At 47.8% G+C, this 25,397-nt stretch overlaps 1 protein-coding gene across 12 annotated transcripts in view; it reads right to left on the reverse strand.

Annotated features, from left to right (window-relative positions):
- Positions 1–657: 657 nt before the first annotated feature.
- ankrd12 (ankyrin repeat domain 12) overlaps positions 658–25,397 on the reverse strand; it is a 34,928-nt gene continuing 10,188 nt past the window's right edge. For 3 of the 12 annotated variants that reach the window (XM_013133352.4, XM_013133354.4, XM_013133353.4), the window contains 14 exons: positions 18,028–18,176; positions 16,854–16,883; positions 16,264–16,420; positions 13,813–13,890; positions 12,059–12,205; positions 11,324–11,527; positions 10,962–11,104; positions 10,001–10,166; positions 5,290–9,842; positions 4,753–5,004; positions 4,177–4,275; positions 2,883–3,059; positions 2,581–2,679; positions 658–2,396 (listed from right to left, as the gene is read on the reverse strand). In XM_013133352.4, the coding sequence (XP_012988806.2) occupies positions 2,211–2,396; positions 2,581–2,679; positions 2,883–3,059; positions 4,177–4,275; positions 4,753–5,004; positions 5,290–9,842; positions 10,001–10,166; positions 10,962–11,104; positions 11,324–11,527; positions 12,059–12,205; positions 13,813–13,890; positions 16,264–16,420; positions 16,854–16,883; positions 18,028–18,087 (6,351 nt within the window). In that variant the 5' untranslated portion in view covers positions 18,088–18,176 and the 3' untranslated portion in view covers positions 658–2,210. Of the gene's footprint in view, positions 2,397–2,580; positions 2,680–2,882; positions 3,060–4,176; positions 4,276–4,752; positions 5,005–5,289; positions 9,843–10,000; positions 10,167–10,961; positions 11,105–11,323; positions 11,528–12,058; positions 12,206–12,841; positions 12,995–13,133; positions 13,772–13,812; positions 13,891–16,263; positions 16,421–16,853; positions 16,884–18,027; positions 18,177–25,397 lie in introns of those variants that run through there. The other 9 variants (XM_013133362.4, XM_013133355.4, XM_013133357.4 and 6 more) reach the window with 9 other exon arrangements.

Genomic DNA, 25,397 nt, shown 5'->3' on the forward strand with positions numbered 1-25,397 from the left:
ACGTTGAAACGTAGTTTGACACTGCAACCATGCGCACTATCCTAGATCAGTGGAAACTGAGGGTACTGCTAGGATTAGCCAATACAATTAAAATGTTTGGTGGGAAATGCTGCTCTATGTTAAAGGTTTGATAATGTCAAGTTGTGCGAAAGGTCATAGACCAAAAGTTTGCTATAGGTGTGTAATATCAGTATTTCATAGAAAATTAATTACATATTTGCGGGGGTTGCTGTGACTCGTAACCTCTATTTCTGGAGCCCTAGGTACTAGGCCCTGCTCTCTTATTTCTGTATGTCGTTACCCTCAAGTTGCACACAATACAACAAAGCAGCTAACGCTTTACGTAGATATGTGCGAAAACGTCATGCTCCGCGCTAAACAGGTACCGAACAGCCTAGAGACAGATCTGAACTCTAGAGGGGTACACACCGTTTCAGCTATTTTATTGCTAACAGTGTAACGACACATTTTTGGTATGTTGGGTGTATTTTGCCACCTACTGGAAGAATTAAGTAATGCCAACCAGATTCAAATACAGAAAAGAAAAACAGTTCAAATGCTAGCTAGTTTTTCACTCCATGAACACATGACACGCTCACATTTCAACAGTTTTGGAACAGCCGGACGAAGGCGCTAATGAACTTGCAAGACGCAATGTTTGAATTCACAACCAATAAAATTTATTCAATTATATATTACAAATATGTACAGGTCATGTAACAAGGAAATATTAAAATAGACATTTTTAGAACTATCGTTCAAAAGGCATTATGTTGAAAAAATAGGTTTTGTGTGGGGATCTCACATCGAAACTGTAAAAGTAAGCATTTTTTCTTCTTATATTGAAGCCACAACATTTTTTTTTGACGTTTTTTTTTTATGTGGGTGAGAAACAACACTAACGGACGGTCAAAACACAGGAGGTGCGAGGCTGTGGAAAGTGTTGGCTAGTTCCCAAATGTAATCTCATGTTCCAAACAATTTTTTTATTAGATCCTGCTTATGGCTCACAGTGCTCTTATCACACAGATAGGGTAGAGACCAATTTCTCACGCCAACCTCTTTGCAAACGGACAGAATTGACGATGGCGCAGGGGTGGGGGGGGGGGCTGAATCAATTCAGTTAAAGCTCGATCACGATAGACCACATTACAGCCTCTTCTGGTTTCAGGAAATAAAAAAAGGTACCACCTTGTAACGGGACCAGCATGCACAGCATCGAAATCACAAGTCAAATAATTTAACACCGTGCCGTGGTGTGAGGATTGAATTCCAATCCAGAGAGGGGAGGGGGAATGGAAATAAACGACAGAACCAACAAAACAGAACAGCCACAAAATCAGATCCAAAACATGCTTATTTTAAGCCAACAACAACGACCTCAACAACAGGGAACCGAGGACACTGACTCAATATAAAACCAACTTCAACTTTGGTCCATTAAAACAGACAAGAAACAAAACAAAAAGAAAAGCAAACGTTACGTTTTACAATCAAAATATCTATTACCGATTTTTTTTTTTACAGGTTTAAAACCATAATTACATGGGTTATTTACAAATGCACAATCTTTGTATAAAATAAGTTAAAAAAAATTAAGAGCACAGAGTCTATACATTATTTATGAACAACACGCACTTAAAAACCAAAGTAGTTGTTTTGTGACCCTGCTCAGTGAAGGAGCCGGGTGACAGATTCTCCTTTAAGTCTGTCTAAAATGGCCCCCGAATCCATAACACGTCAGAGAAGCAATGCTCTACATGGGTTACAGGGTGTCATCTGTGACAGCCTTTAAAGTCCACGCCCCGTCTCTCCCCCGCCGTTCCCGAAAGCAGCACCCAGTACTTCCCAATCCCCACCCCGGCCTCAGGCTCTGGCCCCTGGGGTGGGTGTCTGGTCGTGCCCCTGGATGCTGGTGTTGCCCCAGACTGGCAGAAGTACCGGCAGTCTGCGGGTCTGCGTCGGTTGGGAGAGCCGGAGATCCCGTCCTTGTTGTGCAGTGGGTTACGGGGCCGTTTCTTTCACCAACGCAGAAGAACCGATGTGCCACGGTCAGCGTGGTGCTGCTCTAACCACCCAGCTGAAGTGCTCGAGCCCGTCTATTTAAGTGCTTCGCTGATTATTTCCTCCCTCCCGTTCTCCGGATGAGTAGATGGCCGTCATCGCCTGGACCTGACCACGGGGGCAGCCTAAAGGTCAGGGGTTACTGGTCATATGGGCGTAAGGTCGAAGTCGTCATTGACCTCCACCAGCGGGATGTAGAACTCGGAGATCTCGAAGATGGAGGTGGACTTGTACATGGCTGGGTCCAGCTCCTGCAGCTTCAACTGCCAATGGAGACGCTGCACAGCGTTAAGGGCCGCTGCCTCGTGCTGCTGGCGCATGAGAAGACACGTCTGGAGAAAGGAGGTGGGGTAGGAGAAAGGAGGTGCGGTAGGAGGAGACATTAAGGACATGAGCTCAAGCGTTACAGCAAAGGAACTTGCCTAAATGGAAAGAAAACAACTCAAACATCCATGACTCAACACTTATGTTCTGGATGCAAGGAACAGGTGCAAATTTAAAAAAGACGAATCTTACCTTGAGTTTATCAAATTTATCGTCCACATCCTGCAACCATGACATGAACTGCCGGGCATTGAAACGATCCCTCACGGACGTCTTGCCATCCTGGTCGCCCTGGAAACCAAACACACAAGGTTAACATCGGAGTTAGACTCCAAGTTAGACCTGCGTTCGCTTAAACCCATCAGTTTACGAGCAAGGCACTTCATAAACACCAGTGACCTGACGCCAGATTAAAGATTCTACGGCCTGTTTTTGGCAATACATTGGTGGACTTCCTAGCTGGTTGACTGACTGATTCACCGATGCCAACTTACTGATTCTACAGTACGTGACATCATGCCACTTGCCTGGGCATCCGGAGGCATGTTGTACACCTCAGCGTCCAACAGCACCGTGCACGCACTGAAGGGGAGCGTCTGATTGGCTAGTGTCCTGGCAGCCCGGTAATGGACTCGCAGCACCTCCTGCTCGTTAGACACGATCAACTTCTCCTGAAAGAGAGGAGGCGCGTTAGTGAGATAATAACCCAGCCGTGACGTGCAGTACACAGGACATGGAGTTTATAGGAAGGAACTTGGATTTGCCCCGTTTTGTGACCGGAACAGGATTTTCCCTAAACACGAACGTCAGAAAACCAGCTGGTTAGACATCTTCAGCTGGCTACATTTCTGCTTCTTTCAGTAGACATAATATGTGAGTCATAAAAGTTGGGTAGGCACTCCCCCACAAGAACGATCCTAATGTAGACTGAGTGGGAATTCATTATCCTGTTTTCCCAGGCTTAGTTGACGGTGACCATCTTCAGCTAAACCCGGATGTTTTAGTTCTCGGGACTGTGCCAAGGGTGCTGGAGAATGAATGATAAACAGCCGGGTTTCTCTGTATTTTCTGGTGACAAGCAGCCGATGGAGTAGTGACTTGCCAGGTATGTCAGTGTGGCCCTACGAAGGTTTTGTCTCGCAAACAAACAGCACAAGAGCTTTTAGGGCGATTGTGAAAGCTCCCAGTGGGAACACCGAGACCGCACATTCAGGAAAAAATGTAAATAAAAGAATAAAAGAGAACTAATTAAAGGTTATCGGATGTAATGATACCTACACAGTATATTTAAACATTAATTACAGGCCTACTGATTGGATTAGTGTAGACAAAAGAGCAGAGCCCGTGTTTACTGTGTCTCAGTGGACGGATCATCTGACTCAGGAAGGAGAGGGAATGAATACAGATACCTTGGTTTAATGATTTTATTTTAGACACCCATTTTGTCATTTTCGCAATCAATTTCTTTGCTTGTAAATTAATTTGGGTAAAAACGAGAGATGGTCTGGATGTAGCCCAGAGGTTGGAGCATTGGCCAAGCCCCCGGAAGAGCGCTGGTTCAAATTCCAGACTGGCTTGCTCTATAGTGTACTAGCATAAATCACAAGACACAATAATCTGTGTTTTGGAATCATAAAAAACAGGAAGAATTACACAGTGAGTTAATAGTTGGGAGAGTAAATGAGTCAACCCAGTACTGTACAACTGAAGCATTTCCAACCCATCTGTGACATCAACAGATAGATGGATAGAAAATAACAGAACAGACTGAATTATTATTCCACATACCCGCTCAATACTGTGCTGCAAGCGTAGCTTCATACGGACCACCTCCTGCTGTTTGAACATCTCCTTCAGTTGTTCAGGAAGAGACGGAGGGGGTGTAATCTGTTTCACAGAAACAAATAACAGAAACGTTACACCCAGTTCAACGTCTTCAGCCATCCAGGAAGAGATGGAGGGCGGGAGTTATGTGGAACACAGAAACAAACAGCAGCTCAACATTTAAACATTTGACTATTAAGAAATTTTCCACATCAGCAGTGTTCGAGTGAAACACATTAAAGCAGCAAAAGATTTAGTCAGACCTGGACTAAAAAGACCAATCAGAAGACAGGAACGAGGAGAGGAAAGCCCCATGTCCCAGACCGGAGGTGTCCAAACTATTCCACGGAGGGCTGTGTGTCTGCAGGTTTTTGCTCTCTCCTTGCACTTGATTTACTAATAAGGTTACTAATTGGTTAGTTTCTACCCTCACCTGGTTGTGTAGGTGTAAACTGGGAACCAATTTAGAGGAAAAACCAAAAACCTGCAGACACACGGCCCTCCGTGGAATGATTTGGACACCCCATGTCCTACACTCACCGTTGGAATGCAGAGCTTGCTGAGCGGGTTCCCGTCCAGCAGGTAGGAGCCGTTGAACGTTACATATTCATCGTAATACTGTGGAGGCTGGGGGATCACGCTCAGCAACACTTTGCGCCTCTCCTCGATCTTCTTGCGGATGTGCAGGAACTCGTAGTACGGGTTGGCCCTCTCTGTCTGGTACGGCTGGATCTCCTCCAGCTTCAGAGAGTCAACGATGGCCGCCAGGGACTGCGGCGGCTTCTCCTTGCCCTGGTGAGAGGAGATAAGAGGAGACGCGGTAAGATAAGAGACGGTACTGCCGCGACGTCTTCCCTATTGTCCCCAATATCCTTCCCTATTGTCCCCAATATCCTTCCCTATTGTCCCCAATATCCTTCCTACCGAAGGTGCCTTTCCCTTCTTTTCTACAGATGAACCACAATGCCCTCCCCGTCAACACCCCCTCCTCAACCTGTTCTAGACCTTCCATTCCTCTCTCCCTCCCTTTTTCCACCCCCTCCCCTCATCCTGTCCTCAAGAGGAACCAGAACACACCTGTGGTGTGCTTCCTCCTGCCTGATTAGAGGTGGAAATCCTGGGCATCTTTCTCTTCCTGGGGTGGGTCTGTTGGTAATCCTGGTCCTCCTCCATGGTCAGGGAGCGGACCTTAGCCTTGGCCCCGGACGAGTCAGAGTCCCGGTCTCCAGACTGGGGAGAGGAGCTCCCGGAGGCTCCACTGCTGCTGTAGCTACCACTACTACCGCTCTGGTCAGCCTGGGACACCAATGGCTGGAGGTTTGCTGGCGCACTCGGGTTTGGGTTCTGGTCTGCTCCGGATGCAGAGAGGGTCGGGCCTCCCGGTTTCTCTTCAGAGGTAGAAGCCACTTCCATTGGCTCGTGACAAGGCTCAGCTTTTACCTCAGGTTTTGTATCTGTGGCCACACTGCTGCCTTCTGTGGAAGACGACAAAAACCGAGAGACCTGGATGTTCACCTCACTACCTCTGCCCTTGTTTCGGTCAGGAGCATCAGTTTCCCCTGAATGGAGATCAGGGCTGGGGCAGCTCGAGACAGTGGATGATGGAGTCTGGCTGGTATGTTCGCTTTTGTCCAACGGAGGATCACTGCAAACTGAATTGTCACTGGAGAACCTGGACTTCTTGTATTCTTGGCTGCTCAGGTCAACGTCCGAGTTCTCTTGAGAGTCAGTGGTTTTGCTGGCAGTCAGCAAGGACTCCTCTGAACTAGGTGGTGGGTGGACACTAGTTGAGGCTTCTGGGTTATCCATCCATTCTGTTCTAGATGCTCCTAACACGCTCTCTAGACTCTCTACTGCTGCCCGGTTTTCAGCACAGATCGCTGCATTCTCAACTGAAGATTTATCTTCAGGGTCAAGAGCTGGATCTGTCTGCTTTGCGTTTTCCGTAATGGTGTTTGGAAGAGCTTCCCATGGCTGGTTATTCGACAGCGATGAGGATGTTTTGGTGTTGGAGAATAGTAGTTGAGAGGAGAGAGAGGTTAATGACACCAGAGGAACGTCCACAGAGGACAGGTCCTTGGTAGATTCCGTTTCAGCATTCAACATCCCTACAGGAATACACTGAACGTCCCGTAGTAACAGAGGGTCTGGGTGGGAGGATGCCTCTATGTGTTCTGGTGTGACAAGCTGTGTATCGCTGGACTCTGAGCCACTTGCCGGCTGAGGTGTTAAAGAGTCCTTAAGGTTAGGATCTCTGCTGTTGTGCACTTGTGTTGGGAGAGAAACGCCTGGAGCCGAGCTCTGTTCAGCATCAACGGTGTTGAGATCGCCATCTGTTCTTGCAACAGTGAGATTCGGAAGCATCAGAATAGGACCACTTTGACTTTGGCCCTCCTCCGGATCTGCACAGGTTTCTGAAGGAGGCTGAACAAGTGAATTCTCCTCACAGGATTGAGTAACAGGCAACACACTGGCCTTGGACAACGCTTCAGTATGTTTACCCTCTGATGCTGTTGCAGAGTTTGCATCCTCGTCCAGAATAGCCCTAAGGTACGGGGAAGCATGTCTGCCCTGCAGCGGGGTCCGGTTACCTTGTGCTGCCGTGTCCGGAAGACTGTTGTAGTCTCTGTCGTGACTGGCTGGAGATCTACACTGTGAGAGGAGGGAAGACTGGAGGAAAGGCGGCTGAGAGTCCTGGGAGACTTCCAGAGTCATGTCCGAGTCATACTCTGTTGGTCTTGGTGTGAGTGTGCTAGCTTGACAAGAGTCCTCGGAGCTGGCTACAGAGACCATTGACACAGATCTGGATATCAGGCCTGACCGCTCACTATCCGGTCTTGGAGATCTGCTCAAGCTGTTCTCCATCCCAGCCATCAGTTTCCCGCTGAGGGTTGAGAGAGTCTTTCCATCCAGGGACATGGTCCTGGAGCTGGCACTGTCCTTCAGTGATTTGTCTTTGTCCCGGCTGTGAGCATCAGAGGAACTTTCAGAGCTCTTGGATCGAAGCAGTTCTTTGCTCAAGCATGGTTCCACAGAAGACAAAGACATTATTTTACCTTTTTCTTTGCTTTTGAGCTTCCCGGGGTCAGTTGTCGTAGATGAGGGCCGTTGTTTCATCCTCTCCCTCTCCTTCTGTTTGATTTTCTCTAGATGTTTCCGATGCCACTGTTCAATCTCCTGGTCCTTTAGGCTCAGCATGCGTTCAAAGCTGGTCTGCATCAGGTCGTCGTTGACTAGACGTTTTTCTTTGGGCCTCTTCTCTTCCCGGGTGGCAGGAGAGGCTTTAGCTTTTGATCTGTTCTCTCTTTCATTCTCTGTATCATTGGGTTTGGTCTTGCTACCCTTGCTAGTCTCCTTGGAACGGTCCTTGTCATTCTTGTGACGCTCTTTGTCCTTATGCCGGTCAGAATCCCTGGAGTCTCGGTCTCTCCGATCCCGTTCTTTCTCTGGCGTCTTAGGGAGGTCCTCTTTTAGTTTGGCCGAGGTGGTCTTGCCACTTTCAGTCACATAGCCCAATAGGAGCTTCAGGTTAGAGCTGGAGGAAGATGAGGAGGAGCTGTCTTTAGATTTATCCTTTTTCTTTTTATCGCAATCTTTGTCTTTTTCTTTTGAACGATCCGATTTACTGTGATCCACAGATTTCTCTGAAGGAGGTTTTCCTTTCTTATCAGAGCTCGTCCTGTCTTTGTCCATGTACTCCTGCCTCTCCCGGTCACCCTTCTTGTCAAGCTTATCTTTGCTCTTCTTGTCCTTGGTTTCCTCATGTTTTTTTGCCACAGACAAGGCTCTGAGCTTCTCACTCTCCCTATGATTCTTCTCCGCAGGGGATGAATGGGCAGAACTTGAAGCCATCCTCACCTTTTCTTTCTCTTTCCAGCGATCCATGGAATTCTCAGATCTTTCAGGATGCTCGATTTTCACCCTTCTCTCCTTGTCTGGATGCTTTTTGTCCGTCTTCTCAACCTCCCGTTCTTTTAAAGAAGGCCTACGGTCCGTTTTGTCCCGCTGACTTTTCTCTGAGGCCTCTAGGAGGTCTTTGTCAACAGTGGTCCCAGTAACTGGTTTGTCTTCCGGTTCATCTTTCAGACCTGTGGTGTTATACAGTGTCTCCTCAGAAACTGGAACCCATACGGAACTGAGGCCCTCAATCCTCTCCTCACGTTCACTGAGCTTCCCATCCTTTACTCCTCTCTCCTCTTTACAGACGGCAGAGGTCTCCTTCCTCTCCTTCTTCAACACCTTGTCTTTCTCCTTCTCGCGCTCCTCTCGCTGCCTCTTCTCCATGGTGCTGTTGCTAGTGGGGTGTTTTTCTCTTGTCCCTCGCTCTTCCTTCACAGGAGACCCATCCGACGTCGAGATCTTCTGAGGAGATCCGCCGTCCTCCCTCTCGGTCTCCCGCTCCGTTTTCCCTGGAGCCAGAGGCTCGTCATCATGGAAGAAGTTCTCCTTCCAGAACTCCCGGTCAAACTCCAGGTTCCTGCCGCCATCTTTTTGCCGCGGACGGTTCCTCTCCCTCGCGGCCTCATACTCCTTCCTGTGCTTGTCCTTCTCCTTGTGCTTCAGCTTATGCTTCTTGACCACCTTGCCGTCTTTGTCAGTCCTCCGTAAAACGCCCTCAGAGCCATCGAGGCTATTGGCCACATTGCCGTCTTTGTTGTAAGGACTGGAACCACAGTCGTCGCCGGCGTCCACGGCGACGTCCTTCTGGTGATGCTTGCTTTTCTCCTTGTGCTTGCAGCCCTTACTGCTGGAGCTCTCCGTGCAGTACTCGGACTCCGGGTTGTAGTGGTTGTATTTGACCCCGTCTGGTGGACAGGGGCCCTCCGCAATTGAGACGCAGGTCATCTTGGCGTTCTCCTGTTTGAGTGGCGTGGAGGACGGTAGCTTGTCAGCCAGGCCGTGGTTGAGCTTTGGGGATTTGACAGTGGCAGACAGGTGGAAGAGGTGGACAGATGAGTCGTCCTTGGGACTGAAGGACATCTTGAAGGAGTCCTCGTCTCCACAGAGTCCTCGACTGTTCTTGTCCGTGTCTGACATGGACACAGTGGCTACTGAGAATACCAGAGCTTTACTGTTTTCCTTCTGGTTCTCTTTGTTCTGGCTCTTGTTCTTCCTCTTGACTTTACTAGCCTTGTCTTTCTGCTCAGTTGTAGTCAGGCCCAGGTTCTCTCTCTTAGTCCTGGTAGAGTCCAACTTGTTTCCCTCTGAGCCGTGAGAGCAGGTCGGGGAGCTCTTTCTCTCCAACGGCATTTCCATCTCATCACTGGAACTGTCTGAGGTACAGTAGAGGACCCGGGAGGAGGTCTTGGTCTTCTTAGACTTGGAAGAATGAACCGGCCCACTACAGTCTACTTTACCACTCTGCAAAGCCACAAAATGGTTCCTCTCCTTCTCCTCCTTCTCCCTCTGCCTCAGCTCTCTCCTGAGGATGTGTCGGTCGTTTAGGGCTTTACTCAGGTCCTCTTCCTCCTCCTCGTCTTTGAACTCATACTCATCCAGTCCAGACATGGAGGACGAGGCCTTCACAGTGCTCTGTTTGCCATCGGAGTCCTTTTCCACATCGGAGTCATCCATGTTGTCATCATCCACATCCACACTAGAGGGGTTCACTGATGGAGGATCTTCAGACTCTGCGTGAGAAAAGAGGGAAAAAAGCACTTAAAATACTCAAGAGGGAACAGCCTCGTTTCGACTGGCAGAAGTAAATTGCTACATAGATTTTCCTTAAGGCCTCGAAGTACAATGATAAAACCACACCAAAGAAGTGATAAAGAAGATAAAAACACACCTCTAACGGACACCATACCTGAGGAGCTGTCCTCGGGGTCTGAGAGGGCCACCTCCCCCTTCAGCATGATCTCCAGCTCCTGGGAATCGGCTACGTCCACGGGCCGCTCACCTCGCTTGTTGGCCTGGAACGCATTACCGCCGTGCCGGAGCAACAGCTTCACAATCTGGAGGTCGTCACACGGGGGCATCAGGGGTTAATAAATTGTGACGACACGTTAGAATGATTTCATGTTAGAATGGGTATGAAATGAAGTGGAAGATCAGGACAGAATAACAAAACAGGGTTGAAAAGGGGGCTACATTAGTGATTAAGAAAAGGGCTTCCCAATCACTGGCCTCCAGCACCGGGCCGTGGCATTTACAGTCTGAGCCAGAAACACATTATGTCCATTTTTGTGAAACCCATGATGACTGGAAGCTTATCAGTTATAGCACTTGTATAGCTAACACACAAATGTTGCAATGCCAGTGCGATATCAATGCCAGTCCTTGTTAGCCATTTCAGCAGGTTCACTAACCATTATTCGCATAAGCTTTGACTGAAAATGTGTGAGTAAATGGTCTGTAGTAAATTAACTTTGCTAACAGAAAAATACCCTAGTTGTTCCATTTTAAACCCAAACCGCTAACAATATTAGGCTTGTAATGCTACATAACGATAATAAATAGGCTGTTAACTTTAATTGTGACCGTGCTTTGCACATATGGGGAAGTGAAAAAGGGATATCTAGGCTACTTAAAAGTTAGGTTGTTTATGCAATACGGTGTGGAAGGCGGCCAGGGTGTATTATCCGAACAGTCAAGATGGTGACAGTGTGGTCATAGGGTTTCTGGGCAGGATTAAAAGCTATTTGATCTTTGTGCTTGCTAGAACACAAGAGAGCATGCCCAGTGTTGTTCTATCTGTGTGGCATGTATAGGGAACTAGAAACACAGAACAGTGGCTGTGGCAAACGCACGTCTTTGTGTCCACTGCTGGAAGCGTCGTGAAGGGGCGTGTCATCGTCCAGGCCCTGCGTGTTCACCTCAGCTCCGGCCGCGATGAGAACCTTCGCAACGTCGTAGTAACCAAGGTTACAGGCCTCGTGAAGCGGGGTCCAACCTGATGAAGACACGCAGCTCACCATGAAATCAAACCTCTGATTGGGATCCTTTCTGACTAACACTTCCCGGCGACATTTAGCATCACCGTTAAGCGCCGAAAGCGCCGTGTACAGGAGTTCTAACTACGTGAGACATTTCAGCAGTTTAGCACGACAGACATGTCTGCTTCGGGATTCGAAATGTCTGCGTTCTGTGGGACATCGAAGTTGTCGTTCACCTGCAAAGTCTTTGACGTTGACGTCGGCTCCCAGGCTGATGAGTTCCTTGACCTGCTTGGCGTCCCCCCGTATGGCAGCCATGTGTAGGGGCGTCTCGCCGCGCTCATTCCTCTTGTTCACCTTGTCCCTCGCTTTGGAGGCCGAGCTACTGGGGGGCTTCTTCTGCACAGGGGGGGCCTGGGATGGGTGGCTGGGGGTCGACTCTGAAAGCAGGAGGAGGAGAGCGAGTCGGTCTTTCAGATACATGAGAAACATGACACTCAACAAACAAAATTGCTTCAAATTGACTTTCTTTAAAAAAAATAAGAATTTGAAAAGAATGGATATAAATCAGTTATTTTCTCCCAGCTCAGTCAACTACACCTAGCATGAATGTTGTTAATGTTAGCATGTTTCATGTGGTTTAAAAATATGCAAGTATGCTTGCATATTTTAACAGTCACATACATAAAACTTGTAATACAAAAATATCTTGTATTTCTTTACAAGAAATTTCCAGTTTTCAGAGGAAAGGGGGAAAGAGGGTGGTGGCCTGGCCTTAACAGGAAATGTGACTAAAAAAAAACGTGTACGCTGATTACTCAAATGAGTTTTTTCTTTAGAAAAGCCAATAGGTTGAAGCCATTCTATGTAAGGCTGCAGATTCACAGGATGATTCATTCTGATTACATCGTAAACAACAAGCGGACAGGAGAGAAGGGAGATGCCGAGGGGAGACCAGGCAGTGTCCTGACCTGGGCTGTTGTCCCTTGCGGTCATCTGCATCAGAAGGGCCATCTGTTTGCGTTCGGACAGCGGGTAGCCAAACAGGAGATTGACCGGAGCCTTTTTACTTCCACCAGACTCCTTTTTGGCTTTCTTCTTATCAGGGCCATCTTTATCTGTGGACAGGGCAGGGCAGGTAAACAGGCTTAGACTCAGAAACCACCTTCATCTAGAAACAGAAAGACAAGAAATCTCTATCTACAGGAGGAGGGAAAGACAGGACCAGACTAGCCAAGTCTACTGTTCATCTTCATCCAGACGGAGATGGGTGAGAGGGGTTAGAAACCAGACATCCGCCACGCAGCCACCCAGTCCTTTATATAGTGCACCGTTCTCATAGAACCTGCGTGGGGGAAGTGCACTATATAACATGCGCCATTTATGATGCAGCACAGGGCTTCCATCATTACGGTGATGCATAGTATCGTGTGCTCCGTATTGCGCAATCACGCAAAGAAATAAAATAAAAAACGACAGTTAGCGAGCAAAGCGCCCTAAAAGAAACAGAAATAATAATGACACTACGTAACCAGGTAGATCTCAGCTTCTTGGGGTCCCACAGACAGATGGGGAGACAGACATACCGGTGTGTGTATGTGTGTGTGTGTGTGTGTGTGTGTGCGCGCACAGCGTGACATAGCAGAGCGGGTGGGGAGGATGTGTGGAGATCCGGTTGGTGTGGAGAAGCGGGTGGAGACATGCATGCGTGCACAAGACGGTACCGTGGGGGGCGGGGCGGGCGGGGGTTTCACCTGGGTAGTGAACCGTCCTGCTCAGAGGTGGCCCAATTTGGTCTCAATTCAGCCAACTTGGCGTTGAATCCACAAATTAAAGAGGTTCAGAAAGGGTAACTATGCAACGATTCAGGCCGTCCCGCCGGGTCGGTCACCACTCCCTGGGACCTACTGGTAAGCCCAACCGTATGAAGCAGACGTTAGCGCAACACCAAACCCTTCTCTGACAACCCAGCCGGCCTCTTCTGGGTCAGCTGAGGCCAACAGCAGCACTGACAGCTGACCAGAGGCTGAAACACTAGATACCCACAGGCAAAGTCAGTGTGTCCGGTTGGAATGCTGGACAAATCGTTTGCGGTGATGCACATTGTGTCAATCTTCAAAACACAAGCAGAGTTACAAATTAAATAAAATTAAATAAAACACTTCCTCATCAAAAGGTTATGTACAGATAATTAACTTTCAGCTTAGATGACAAACAACAGTGCTAAATCCCACCCCTCTATGTGTTCTACACAAATTAAAATGTATTTTAGTGTCTGATGGCCTTTTGGCAACCAATCCCTAATGCCGACACAGCTAACCTGAATAGCGATAACCAATGACATACACTGTATACGTTATCAACATCATCACACATTATCAACCAGGCCATATTGCAAACAGTCTGACAAAATACCCACAATCAACCACGAAACAAATACATAAAATAAAAGCGAACGTTTTTCTCTCTCTCTCCAGGCACCAGACCCACGTGAACCGACCACCATCCGGACACAGCACCCCCTCCAGGACGGTTCAGGACCCAGGTGGTAGAACGCTGTAACACACTGCCAGCCCGTCTTCCAACACATCTCAGCATGTGTGTACATTACAGAGCCATGTGGAGATGGGCTAAGGGGTGGCAGGACACTGTGTGTGTGTGTGTGTGTGTGTGCGCGCGCGTGCGTGCGTGCGTGCGTGAGGACCCAGGCTGCGGTTACTATTACCTGCTGAGTACATCCTGTAGGGGGACAAAACCCTCCCCACGCCACAGGACTCAGTGGACTGACCTGGGTCTGACTCATCTACCGGGCAAAGCACAGACACCAGGGGGGGTGAGAGAAGACACAGCAGGGGGGACAGACAAAATAGGACAGGAGAAGAGAGGGAGAGCAGGGGGAGAGCACTGCATTAACACGCGCACGCACGCACGTCTTGCTCTTTCACACACACACACACACACACACACACACACACACACACACACACACACACACACACACACACACACACACACACACACACACACACACACACACACACACACACACACACACACACACACACACACACACACACACACACACACACACACACACACACACACACACACACACACACACACACACACACACATACACACATACACACAAAAAACACACAAAGATGATGAGTCATGAGTAGGTTGGATGAAGACCATGAAGATCCAGGTGTGTGTGGTTTTTTCTCTCCGCAAAATACATCTAGCACGTCTGTGTGTGCGCGCGCACGTGTGCGGAGTGTAGGACTCACAGGATCTAAGCCCAGTGGTCTGCTACTTGTTTACAGCTGGTCGTCCTTGAGAAAGAGTAATTACAATGTCAACTGTAGACCTCCCAGACTCAGACCTAAACATGTAAACTTCAAAGCCCCGGAATTACAAATTCTGTGTGTGCGTGTGTGTGTCTTCGGTAGCTCAACACGAAGAGTACCAGGTTATAACATCAGGCTTTAGGTTTGGGACACCACGTGCAAGCAGAACAGCCTCCAGTCTAACGCGGAACTGTTGAACTGGGTTGAGATCGGGTGGGAATGCAGGAAAAACAGTGGAATGATGCAGTAAAACAGTAGACTACAGTAAAACGTCAGCAAGGGAAGCAGCGGTCGTCTGCAACACCAATCCACCAGTCCTGCCATGACGGGAAATTCACTGCCCACTGTAGTCCCCGTTCAGACTGCCATTCCCACACTCAGAACACTCACGCCGCCATCCTTTCCAAGTCATGGCTCCAGCACAAGAGGATTCTACTAGACTCTACATGACAGGCAAAATCATTGATTTTCAGAAATAATCTATAAAGCCTCACAGAAGGTCACAGGTCTACTTTTTCTAATCAATAATCACTTCAGCAACAGTCATGTCTGTGTTTATTTCATTTAGGAGGGTGTTAGATGGGCCGGGGGAAACATTAGCCAACTGGGAAAAACAGGAAAATGTATGAACCAAAAACAAACAAGCTAAATTCATTTCAATGGAGCTCTAAAAACCAACACAAAATTTGGTGTTGCACGGTCAAGTTAAGCCGTTTTGGTGTTAGTGTAGAATCCTGTATGGAAGTAAAGGCCTTTCACACCCAGGGTCAGTTATTTACTCAGCTACATATACATCTCGGCCGATACCATCGGACCACATTACAATTTCCTTGACCGCTTTAGTGAGTCACCTAAAAATTCACCTGCTGCCATTTAGAAAGTAGCAGCAAGACTTTCTGATCTTTGAGGTGTGCTTGTTTTATTCTTGTCTGTAAAGCACTATAAGTGTATTATTTCTATAGACCGATTGTATTCACACACAAAGAGACTTGTGGCACAATAAGTGAACTTTAAAACACACATCACACCCACATTGCCGTGTCACTTGTGTGAAAAAGGCTGTTTTCTCTCATATCCAGTCTGTTGATTGACCACTGCGTTTCCATGAGACGCCACCAGGGGGCAGAAAAGGGACATAGCAGGCAGCCAGTAGCTTGGGCGACGTCACTAGCAACGGACGGAAGAACCGGGCCACAGGCGCCCCCCCCGCCCCTTTTCACTCCTTCTCCCTGTCGCTCAGTCCTCTTACTCTCCCCCCTCTCCCCCGCCCGCCCGCCCTTTCAAAAGACCCAACCCTCAACTAGAAATGTCTCTGACAGATGGTCCTTTGTGGCACAGACATCCAGTATGATGACAGCTTCAGAACACAGAATACTGGTTAACCAAGAATGAAGTCTCATGTAATTGGTCAGATGTCTGGTTTAACTCTGGGTCCACAAGTTAAGAGACAGTAACTGGAACAAAGAGACCCAGTCTCTCAGGAAATCACCAGGAAGTTAATACCTGTCAGTTTATGGTAATCCAAACGGGTGCTGCTCACCATCATCCATTTACAGTTCCATTTCTGGTACTTATTTTGTCCATGAGAGATTATAGAACCTGGACAAAAGCAGGAGGCTACACCTGGTCTCTTCTAAAACCCCAACTAACCACAAAGCAAACCCTGAAACTACCCAAACCCTGAAAGTAACCAAACCCTGAAACTACCCAAACCGAATAGATATGTCTACTCCGCGATCCTGTTCAGCATGATGGCAGGTACTATGGAACAACCAATAGATCTCAATGACACAGTTCAGGCTGAGTGACCTGGGGGCGGGATGTACCTGTATCGGAGTCCCGTTCCTCGTTGCGAGGGGGGCTGACTGTAAAGGACAGTTTACGTTTCATGGAAGACTTGGGAGTTTTCCCCTCCTTCCCGCCCAGCTGCTCTGCCCGGTCCAGCTTCGGAGTCTTGGGGAACGGGGACATCTTATCTTTGCTCTGGAAGAAGGTAAAAAAAACGAATCAGTCAGAATGTATTCCACAGAGTTTCTGGTGTGCTGAAAGTGTGAAAAAGTGTGACTGATCTAACGACCAAATCAGAGAGATCAGACATCAGGCGTTTTGTGTCAAAGCTGCTCTACTGAATGTAAAGATTCTGTATGTGATGAAGGTGCTCCATTGAATGTAAAGATTCTGTATGTGATGAAGGTGCTCCATTGAATGTAAAGATTCTGTATGTGATGAAGGTGCTCCATTGAATGTAAAGATTCTGTATGTGATGAAGGTGCTCCATTGAATGTAAAGATTCTGTATGTGATGAAGGTGCTCCATTGAATGTAAAGATTCTGTATGTGATGAAGGTGCTCTCCTGAATTGTGTCATCAACACTGTTAGGCCTGGTATGGAGAGGGTTGTGATGTGGGTATGCTACCTTTCTCCCGGCCTGCTTGATATTGGTGGGCTGCAACAAAAAAACGTGTCCCCCCAGTAATGCATTAGAAACACGGCTCTACACAGCAACAACGTGTTTCAGTTATAATAAAAATAGGCGGGCGTGTAACGGAAATGTGATTCTTTAAAATCCCTAGAGGCACTAGTGGTGAGCTGTCCAGCAACCTTGGAGAAATGTGGATTTAGTGCGTTTCACCAGGTATTCTGAAAAACAGTGAGCTTTTGGAAAAGCTCCCACATGATGATAATATAATGTTTGCAGTAAAGTTCAGGGACTGTATGGAGGACTTGGGATTTGAAATGATACAATGATGCAGTTAAAGTACAGACTGTTAATTTCTGGGTATTTACATGGATATCAGATGAAGCACTTAGAAATCACAGCACGTTTTGTATACAACTCCCTCCTCCATTTTAGCGGTAAACAGGCAGGTAGACCATGGAAGACCACTATAGACCTAGGAAGACCACTATAGACCTAGGAAGACCACTATAGACCTAGGAAGACCACTATAGTGGATAACTGAAGAATAATTTCAATGGTGAACTATAATTCAGGCAGCAGGGAAACAACCCCAAACACACTGCCATTGGTACCAGAACAACAACTAAATTAACTGTAACATAAGCAGGAACTGAATATGTTTGCAGTACAGGCCTGGTAGAGCACCACCAGGGAAGACACCCAGTACAGGCCTGGTAGAGCACCACCAGGGAAGACACCCAGTACAGGCCTGGTAGAGCACCACCAGGGAAGACACCCAGTACAGGCCTGGTAGAGCACCACCAGGGAAGACACCCAGTACAGGCCTGGTAGAGCACCACCAGGGAAGACACCCAGTACAGGCCTGGTAGAGCACCACCAGGGAAGACACCTAGCGTCTGGTGATGCATTTTTGTCGCAGACTTCAGACAATCAAGGCATTTTGACCTATAGACTACAACTTTATTGAACATAACATGAATCGGATCCAAATACCTTTGAAAGCTGAAAGGTGGAGGGGCTATGTACAAACGTGCTGTAATTTCTAATCAAAGCAGTCAGTCAGCATTCCAACCCCTTCATAACGGTATAATTTCAAATCCAAAGTGCTGGAATACAGTCAGAATCCTGTGGGTAGTCAATGCGAAGCAGCTGCGTGTCGGAGACATACCTTCTTGCCGGGCTGTTTGTCCACCATGCCTCCGTCTCGGTCGGTTCCAGGTTTGGCCATGGTGCACCGGGCCGAGCTGGTGGTGCTGTGGCCACCCTCCCTCCCTGCCGCCGTGACACTAGCTACGGCACCAAGGCCTCATCGCCAACCTGCAACACAGAAGGAACCGCAATGTCATGGACCTGGAAGCAAGACACAAAGAACCGACAGCCAAAACAAACTCCTTGTATAAACCGTTCACGTTGGAGTATTTTCACAGACGTGTTAGCTTGGTCAACTTGTGATGAAAACCTCAGCAGATTAACTTTGAACCCTGGAAAAATGTACTGAACTCAAATTGAGCTACCCAACCTACACCAGCCAAAGCCAGGTAGCACTCCGCCATCTCACTGAAGTTGTACTTTTAACGCAAACTTTCCCCTTCTGGGTAAGACAGCGAAGTTAAAAGCTTGTATTTGGATTCAGCCGTCACACACGGGTCATCTTAGTGTAGAAAAGGCCAAAACAGCATCTGTGCCACCAGGCCGACATTCCCCACACAATCCTGGCAGCCAGACACATTTCTCATGGTTGTTGGAAAGAAATGCTGTTGACCTGCTAAGCTGGGATTGCGTGGGGAATGCAGTCGACCTGCTAAGCTAATCGCTAAGAGGCAAAAGAAACCTTCACCAAGAGTGGTTCACAAGCCTCTCCGGCGGACCACCAGGCCAGTGGTTCACAAGCCTCTCCGGCGGACCACCAGGCCAGTGGTTCACAAGCCTCTCCGGCGGACCACCAGGCCAGTGGTTCACAAGCCTCTCCGGCGGACCACCAGGCCAGTGGTTCACAAGCCTCTCCGGCGGACCACCAGGCCAGTGGTTCACAAGCCTCTCCGGCGGACCACCAGGCCAGTGGTTCACAAGCCTCTCCGGCGGACCAACAGGCCAGTGGTTCACAAGCCTCTCCGGTGGACCAACAGACCAGGGGTTCACAAGCCTCTCCGGCGGACCAACAGACCAGGGGTTCACAAGCCTCTCCGGCAGACCACCAGACCAGTGGTTGACAAACCTCTCCGGTGAACCAACAGACCAGTGGTTCACAACATGAGAACGACAACGTGAAAGGACTGTAATTCACAACAATGGCTGCTGGGACATGACCGGGGTGACGAGTGGCTCAAGCAGTCATCTGGAGAGGAGTCAATGACACAGACCAGCGGAATGTCCAAAGGGGGCAGCCAACTTTGCACGACCAATACAAAAGGTGGGCTCCTCCTCAAAAAATGAGCGGTTCAGGCTCAGACCGGCCGTTGCCTGTGGAAACTTGAATGATCCACACCAGTCACACTGATGTGCATCGCTCAGTCACGTGACCCAGAGTGTGACAGGAAGGGGAAATCTGTGGTGGGTCCATGACTGTGACAAGCAGAGGAGAGAGATGTGAAGGGTTAGTAAGTCTCTCTCTACACGGTCAACAGGGAAACTCACCACCCAGGCCTTTCACTGCGGGTCAAGTAACAGGAGAGCAGACAAAGGTCTGCTTTCCCAGGCAGCAACCTACCCAGCCAGCAGGTTGTGGGACCATTATTCAGCAGAATGCCTTTAAGATGGGTTAGGCGCAGGGCTGACGGGTTAGGCGCTGGTTGAAGGCTGAATTAAATAAATGAAAATCACATCAATCCAATCAGGCCAGGATGGAGGGGGACGATCAGTGGACAGACAGCAGAGGAGCTTTGGAGAGGAGTGGAACGAGAAGCTGAGCAGCAAGAGGGTTGGACTTAGCGCAAATATAATTGCAGAAGTATCTGGACACCGGACAGTTGGGCATTCAGTCTGACAGCGTCTGGGCTCTGTTCTACGTTGACTAGCAAACTGAGCCACCAAGGACCGCATTGGTCGGTCTGGGCCCTGCTCTACACTGAATACAAGGATGGTTAAAAAGTAATAAATTACACTTTAGCATATTTTAGACTAATTTGCTGTGGTATTGAAATAGGTACAGAGTATCATGTAATGCCATTGGTATAGTGTCAAAGATATTAGTGACTTCCTTATAGAAATAGGCCACCTGTTCTGAATGAATAGGCACCTCTAGTCCGGACAATCACTCAGAGTTAGCAATGTTAGTGAAGGCAGGAAGCACCCAACGCCTACTTCGAACATCACCAATAGGCACAGCAAATAACACCAACGGGGATTTGTTCTTAAATTGACTTGTTTGGTACATTTTTAAATAAGGCAAACAACTAAACACTATTTGCATTTCTCTGGGGCTTTGGAAAGACAGGATTCCTGGAAACTGAAGCGGCACGATATGATTACACCATCATGGTGATTTAAGGCAGAAATAACCCATTTATATTAGTACATGTGCTGAAGTCATGAAGTCTGATGCACTATTGTGGGGATCACCAGTTAGAACCCAGCAGTTAGAACCCAGCAGTTAGAACCCAGCGGAGCGACAGACACAGGACAGCCTGTGTGTTGAGACTGGTAGTTGTGACAACAGCAGACAGTCACAGTAGACTACAACGAGTCAGTCTACTGGTACAGATTACGGGCTACGAGAGTGTGTGTGTGTCCGTGTCAATGCGCTAAGAGCAGTTGTGCAAGCGAGTAAGGGTAATGCAGAGTGATGAAAAAAGCCAGGGGAGATGGAAGTGGGCGCACGCACACATGCACACTCTGTAACCAGATCCAGTGACTGCAGGACGGGACAGGCAGAGAGAGAGGACAGACCAGAATAGCCGCCTGACAGCAGAGCAACAGACTCACAGACCAACATCCTGTGCTGCAAGGAACAGACCACGTAGAACATGACAGTCAGACAGACAGACCAGCTGGCTGTGTTATATGGAACAGACCATGTAGAACCCAGACAGACAGACCAGCTGGCTGTGTTATATGGAACAGACCATGTAGAACATGACAGACAGACAGACAGACCAGCTGGTTGTGTTATTTGGAACAGACCACGTAGAACCCAGACAGACAGACCAGCTTGCTGTTATATGGAACAGACCATGTAGAACCCAGACAGACCAGCTTGCTGTTTTATGTCTCGCATGCGCATCTTTAATTCTAGTTTATTATTTATTTGTGTTCTCATTTTAGTTCTCTCAATGTAGATGCACATTCCCGCAGACACACTCCGTGTCATTGGGGAACAGGGGGGCGGTCCTTCCCCGTGTCATTGGGGAACAGGGGGGCGGTCCTTCCCCGTGTCATTGGGGAACAGGGGGGCGGTCCTTCCCCGTGTCATTGGGGAACAGGGGGGCGGTCCTTCCCCGTGTCATTGGGGAACAGGGGGGCGGTCCTTCCCCGTGTCATTGGGGAACAGGGGGGCGGTCCTTCCCCGTGTCATTGGGGAACAGGGGGGCGGTCCTTCCCCGTGTCATTGGGGAACAGGGAGGCGGTCTTTCCCCGTGTCATAGGGGAACAGGGGGGCGGCCCTGCGCCACGTGGACTGCACGCTTGTATTTCTCCACACATCTTGACGGACAAAAATCATGCGTGTTTGAGTTTATTTACTTTGTAGCGGAAACACTCAATTGAGCCGAATTCTCTCTTTTGCAATTTCCGTTCAGCCAAAATTTTTGCGAGAATTTAGCACTTTACATCCAAGCCAAAATCCATCATCCAGCCTAATGAGGCACATATTGAATGGGCAAATCCTCATCGTACTATTTTATAGCGTCATACTATACCATTTATACCGGCGTACAGCACCATTCATATATGCAGACAGTGACGCCCCTGCTAAACACATGAATAAAATACAAATTGCAAAACTGAGTAAACATGATTTCAGGCTCAAGAAAAATATCATGAAATTAGATTAGATCCAACTTTGTCAAAGAAATGCAGTTTGCGTCTAAACAGAAATGCAAATAGAAGAGGCCAGGAAATGTACAAGTGTTAAATATGTATGTAAGTACAAGTGGAATGTATAGATGCAATTATGCTAATCCATTACATATGACAATTCTAAATCTGCAGGGGAAGCAAACAGAGGAAAGAACTTTTACAGCAATGAGGTTCCTGAGGTAGACATGTACAGTGGCAGTTTTAAATGTGCAATGAAGGAAAGTTAAAGGTTCAAGTCGGCATGTGCAAAAGAAATACAGGAATAGCAGCAATTACACGTACCTGTAGACAACTGAAAAACGTCCTTATCAGACTTGTAAGGCAGTGACAGTCCAGTAGTGACAGACAAATGTGGCTTTATCAGAAACCATAGCAACAAAGACTCTGAACCAAACCTGTTACCTACTAAGTTTAGTTGATCTTATCCTGTCCAAGTGAATAAAACACATCACTCATCCACTAATCCGATTCTATTCTGTTCCTATGGACCGCCCCTACATTCTGTTCCTATAAGTCCAACTGGCATTGGAGTCCACACTGCGCCGAGCATTATAAAGGGAACTAATTACTGGACCTTGAATAGATCTTTTAGAGCTATAAAAATTACCACTATTTTTCCACAGAGTCAATCATTCATCTTGCCAACTTACTCAACCCGTATAAAGGAGGTTTCACTTTGACTCTGGGTACTTCTTTGCAATTAGTCACGAATTACAACTAACACCATCGCTGTTGAAAAAGCCAGATTGGATGCCTGGCAGATAAACAACTGACAGAGTAAATTCATAAGTTAAGTGGCTTGATTTCTAATGTGTTAAATCTGTATAGCCTACAGCATGTCATAATTACACAAGTAACCCCACATGGCCAATTTAGGAAGGGTGTTTCATTCAATTTATAAAGGGCTTTTCATGACAACACATTCTGCCGTTATAACCCCAGAGAAGAAAAATGCTCATGCCAGGAGAGTGCAAAAGAACATCATACAAAATATTTGAGAAAATATCTACATGATCATTGTAGGTGGTGACAATTTCATGCACCAAACCACAAACCACAGTGCTCTTTTGACTCCATGATTTTATTATCATGTTTCTGCCATCGTCATGAGGACATTTTTAAATGTTGCACGCACGCAAGAGTTGTCCGATCAACTAATCTGCACTTCACTGAGCCTAATAATTTAAACGAGAACCAGATGGAAGAAAAAAAAAAAAACCATCTGATTAGCAGGATATGTTCAGGCAACCCTGAATTTCTTAATGCATCAGTCGTGAATACATCTCTGATCTGGAATAAGATGTCAACACAATGACACGTGTAGACAGAGGTTTGAGCACAAGGAGGAATTAGAATTGGACACTGAAATGATACAGGCCTGACTGTCCACAAGGCACAACAGAATCAGGAACTGTGACCAGGCGAACAACACTACAACAAGGCCAGCGGGCGACCGCAAAAGGAGTAGCGACCACGCAGGCCAACAAAGAAATGGGACGTTTGAAAGGAAATACTAATATACGGCAACTGTCAATGGTACAAATTATCGTACTATTTATTGGTATCACACAAGTCCGTAGATTTATTCATAGCCGAGTAACAAGATGTACACAGTTGTTTATAACTAGGCGGTCAGAGTAGCCTAGTGGTCACGGGCGGTCAGGGTAGCCTAGTGGTCACGGGCGGTCAGGGTAGCCTAGTGGTCACGGGCGGTCAGGGTAGCCTAGTGGTCACGGGCGGTCAGGGTAGCCTAGTGGTCACGGGCGGTCAGGGTAGCCTAGTGGTCACGGGCGGTGGTCCATGTAACGACAGGTCTCTGGTTGTAATCCCTGAGCAAGGTGAAACATTGGCCCTTCAATCCCCAAGCAAGACGGTTAAACTCTAATGGCTCCCAGGTGATTGCTACGTATGGGAACGTGCTTAGCCCACTTACCGGGTAAAATAACTTGGTTAACACCCCCGACAGTCACCGGTACCAGGGTTTGAGCTCTATACATACAGTATTTTTACATTATTAATGTGCAGTAGAGACCACAAGGCGTGACAATTGAGAGACCATATCAAACAATATTTATCAGGGGTTACGGTGCTGCTGATACAACCTGTGCCATGATTCTCATGATGCACCAGATGCTGAGGGACGGGGGGTTTTCCTCAATCACTGACACAACACTGGGATACTGACAGTCTAACTGGGGCTCCCGAAAGAATAATACCTCAGTTCATCCGATTTCAGCCCATACGAAAAAACAAGGAAAATAAAGAATGAATCAGCGTCCCGAACAGGCAGTTTATGTCAACAGGAACAGTGACCCACTGCCTCAAGGGGCTGCGCAACCATGACCTGCGCTCACGCACACACTTTTGGCAAAACCCTGCCCAGCTAGTAAAAAAAAAAAAAAGATGTAATATCTGACATTAAATATTTTAGTAATTTTTTTTGTCCAGAGCGACTTAATGCATGGTACCCGCTCGTCTTTTGCTTTTCCACGGGCCAAAAGTTGGGATAGTACCTGGTACCAGATACTTTTTCTAGTACCTGCTCCGTCGAGGAGACACCGAAAGGTGACGTGGAAACATAGAAGACTTCTGATTGGACAAGAGTGACACAAAGCAAAACAAGCTGTTCTGCTGTTAGCCGTCCAGGTTCGTCTTTGGCGGGTCTGTCCCAGGAGGCCCTGCCTTGAAATGGGTTGATTTCAGGGCCAGTGCATGGGTCCAGACTCGCCATTTGAGCCATCGTATTTCCCCCAAACTCCTCTGGGTTTGGACCTATATACTGGCATTGAAATCAACTCGTTATCCCTGTGAGAAACCCACAAATACACACCGTTGGTAGCCTACAAAAGGACCTCGTCTGTTTCCTCCAGGGTTTTTTTCTATAGGCTACCTGGCATACATTGCACTGGGAAAAATAGTAATGTCAAAACAAACAGAAGCAGCCTACCAATCTAACTACTTTTGCAGTCTGCAATGTATGACCAAAGTTACGGCTCACACGTGCTTTTCCTCGCTACTACCATAAACGCTGCCTTGTGTACAGTAGGCAACCAGCGGTATAAACGCTGCCTTGTGTACAGTAGGCAACCAGCGGTATAAACGCTGCCTTGTGTACAGTAGGCAACCAGCGGTATAAACGCTGCCTTGTGTACAGTAGGCAACCAGCGGTATAAACGCTGCCTTGTGTACAGTAGGCAACCAGCGGTATAAACGCTGCCTTGTGTACAGTAGGCAACCAGCGGTATAAACGCTGCCTTGTGTACAGTAGGCAACCAGCGGTATAAACGCTGCCTTGTGTACAGTAGGCAACCAGCGGTATAAACGCTGCCTTGTGTACAGTAGGCAACCAGCGGTATAAACGCTGCCTTGTGTACAGTAGGCAACCAGCGGTATAAACGCTGCCTTGTGTACAGTAGGCAACCAGCGGTATAAACGCTGCCTTGTGTACAGTAGGCAACCAGCGGTATAAACGCTGCCTTGTGTACAGTAGGCTACTCGAGTCAGTTGACGTGGTATTCTAGCTGC

The sequence above is a fragment of the Esox lucius genome, chromosome 3, assembly GCF_011004845.1.
Source record: "Esox lucius isolate fEsoLuc1 chromosome 3, fEsoLuc1.pri, whole genome shotgun sequence".
Classification (NCBI taxonomy): domain Eukaryota; kingdom Metazoa; phylum Chordata; class Actinopteri; order Esociformes; family Esocidae; genus Esox; species Esox lucius.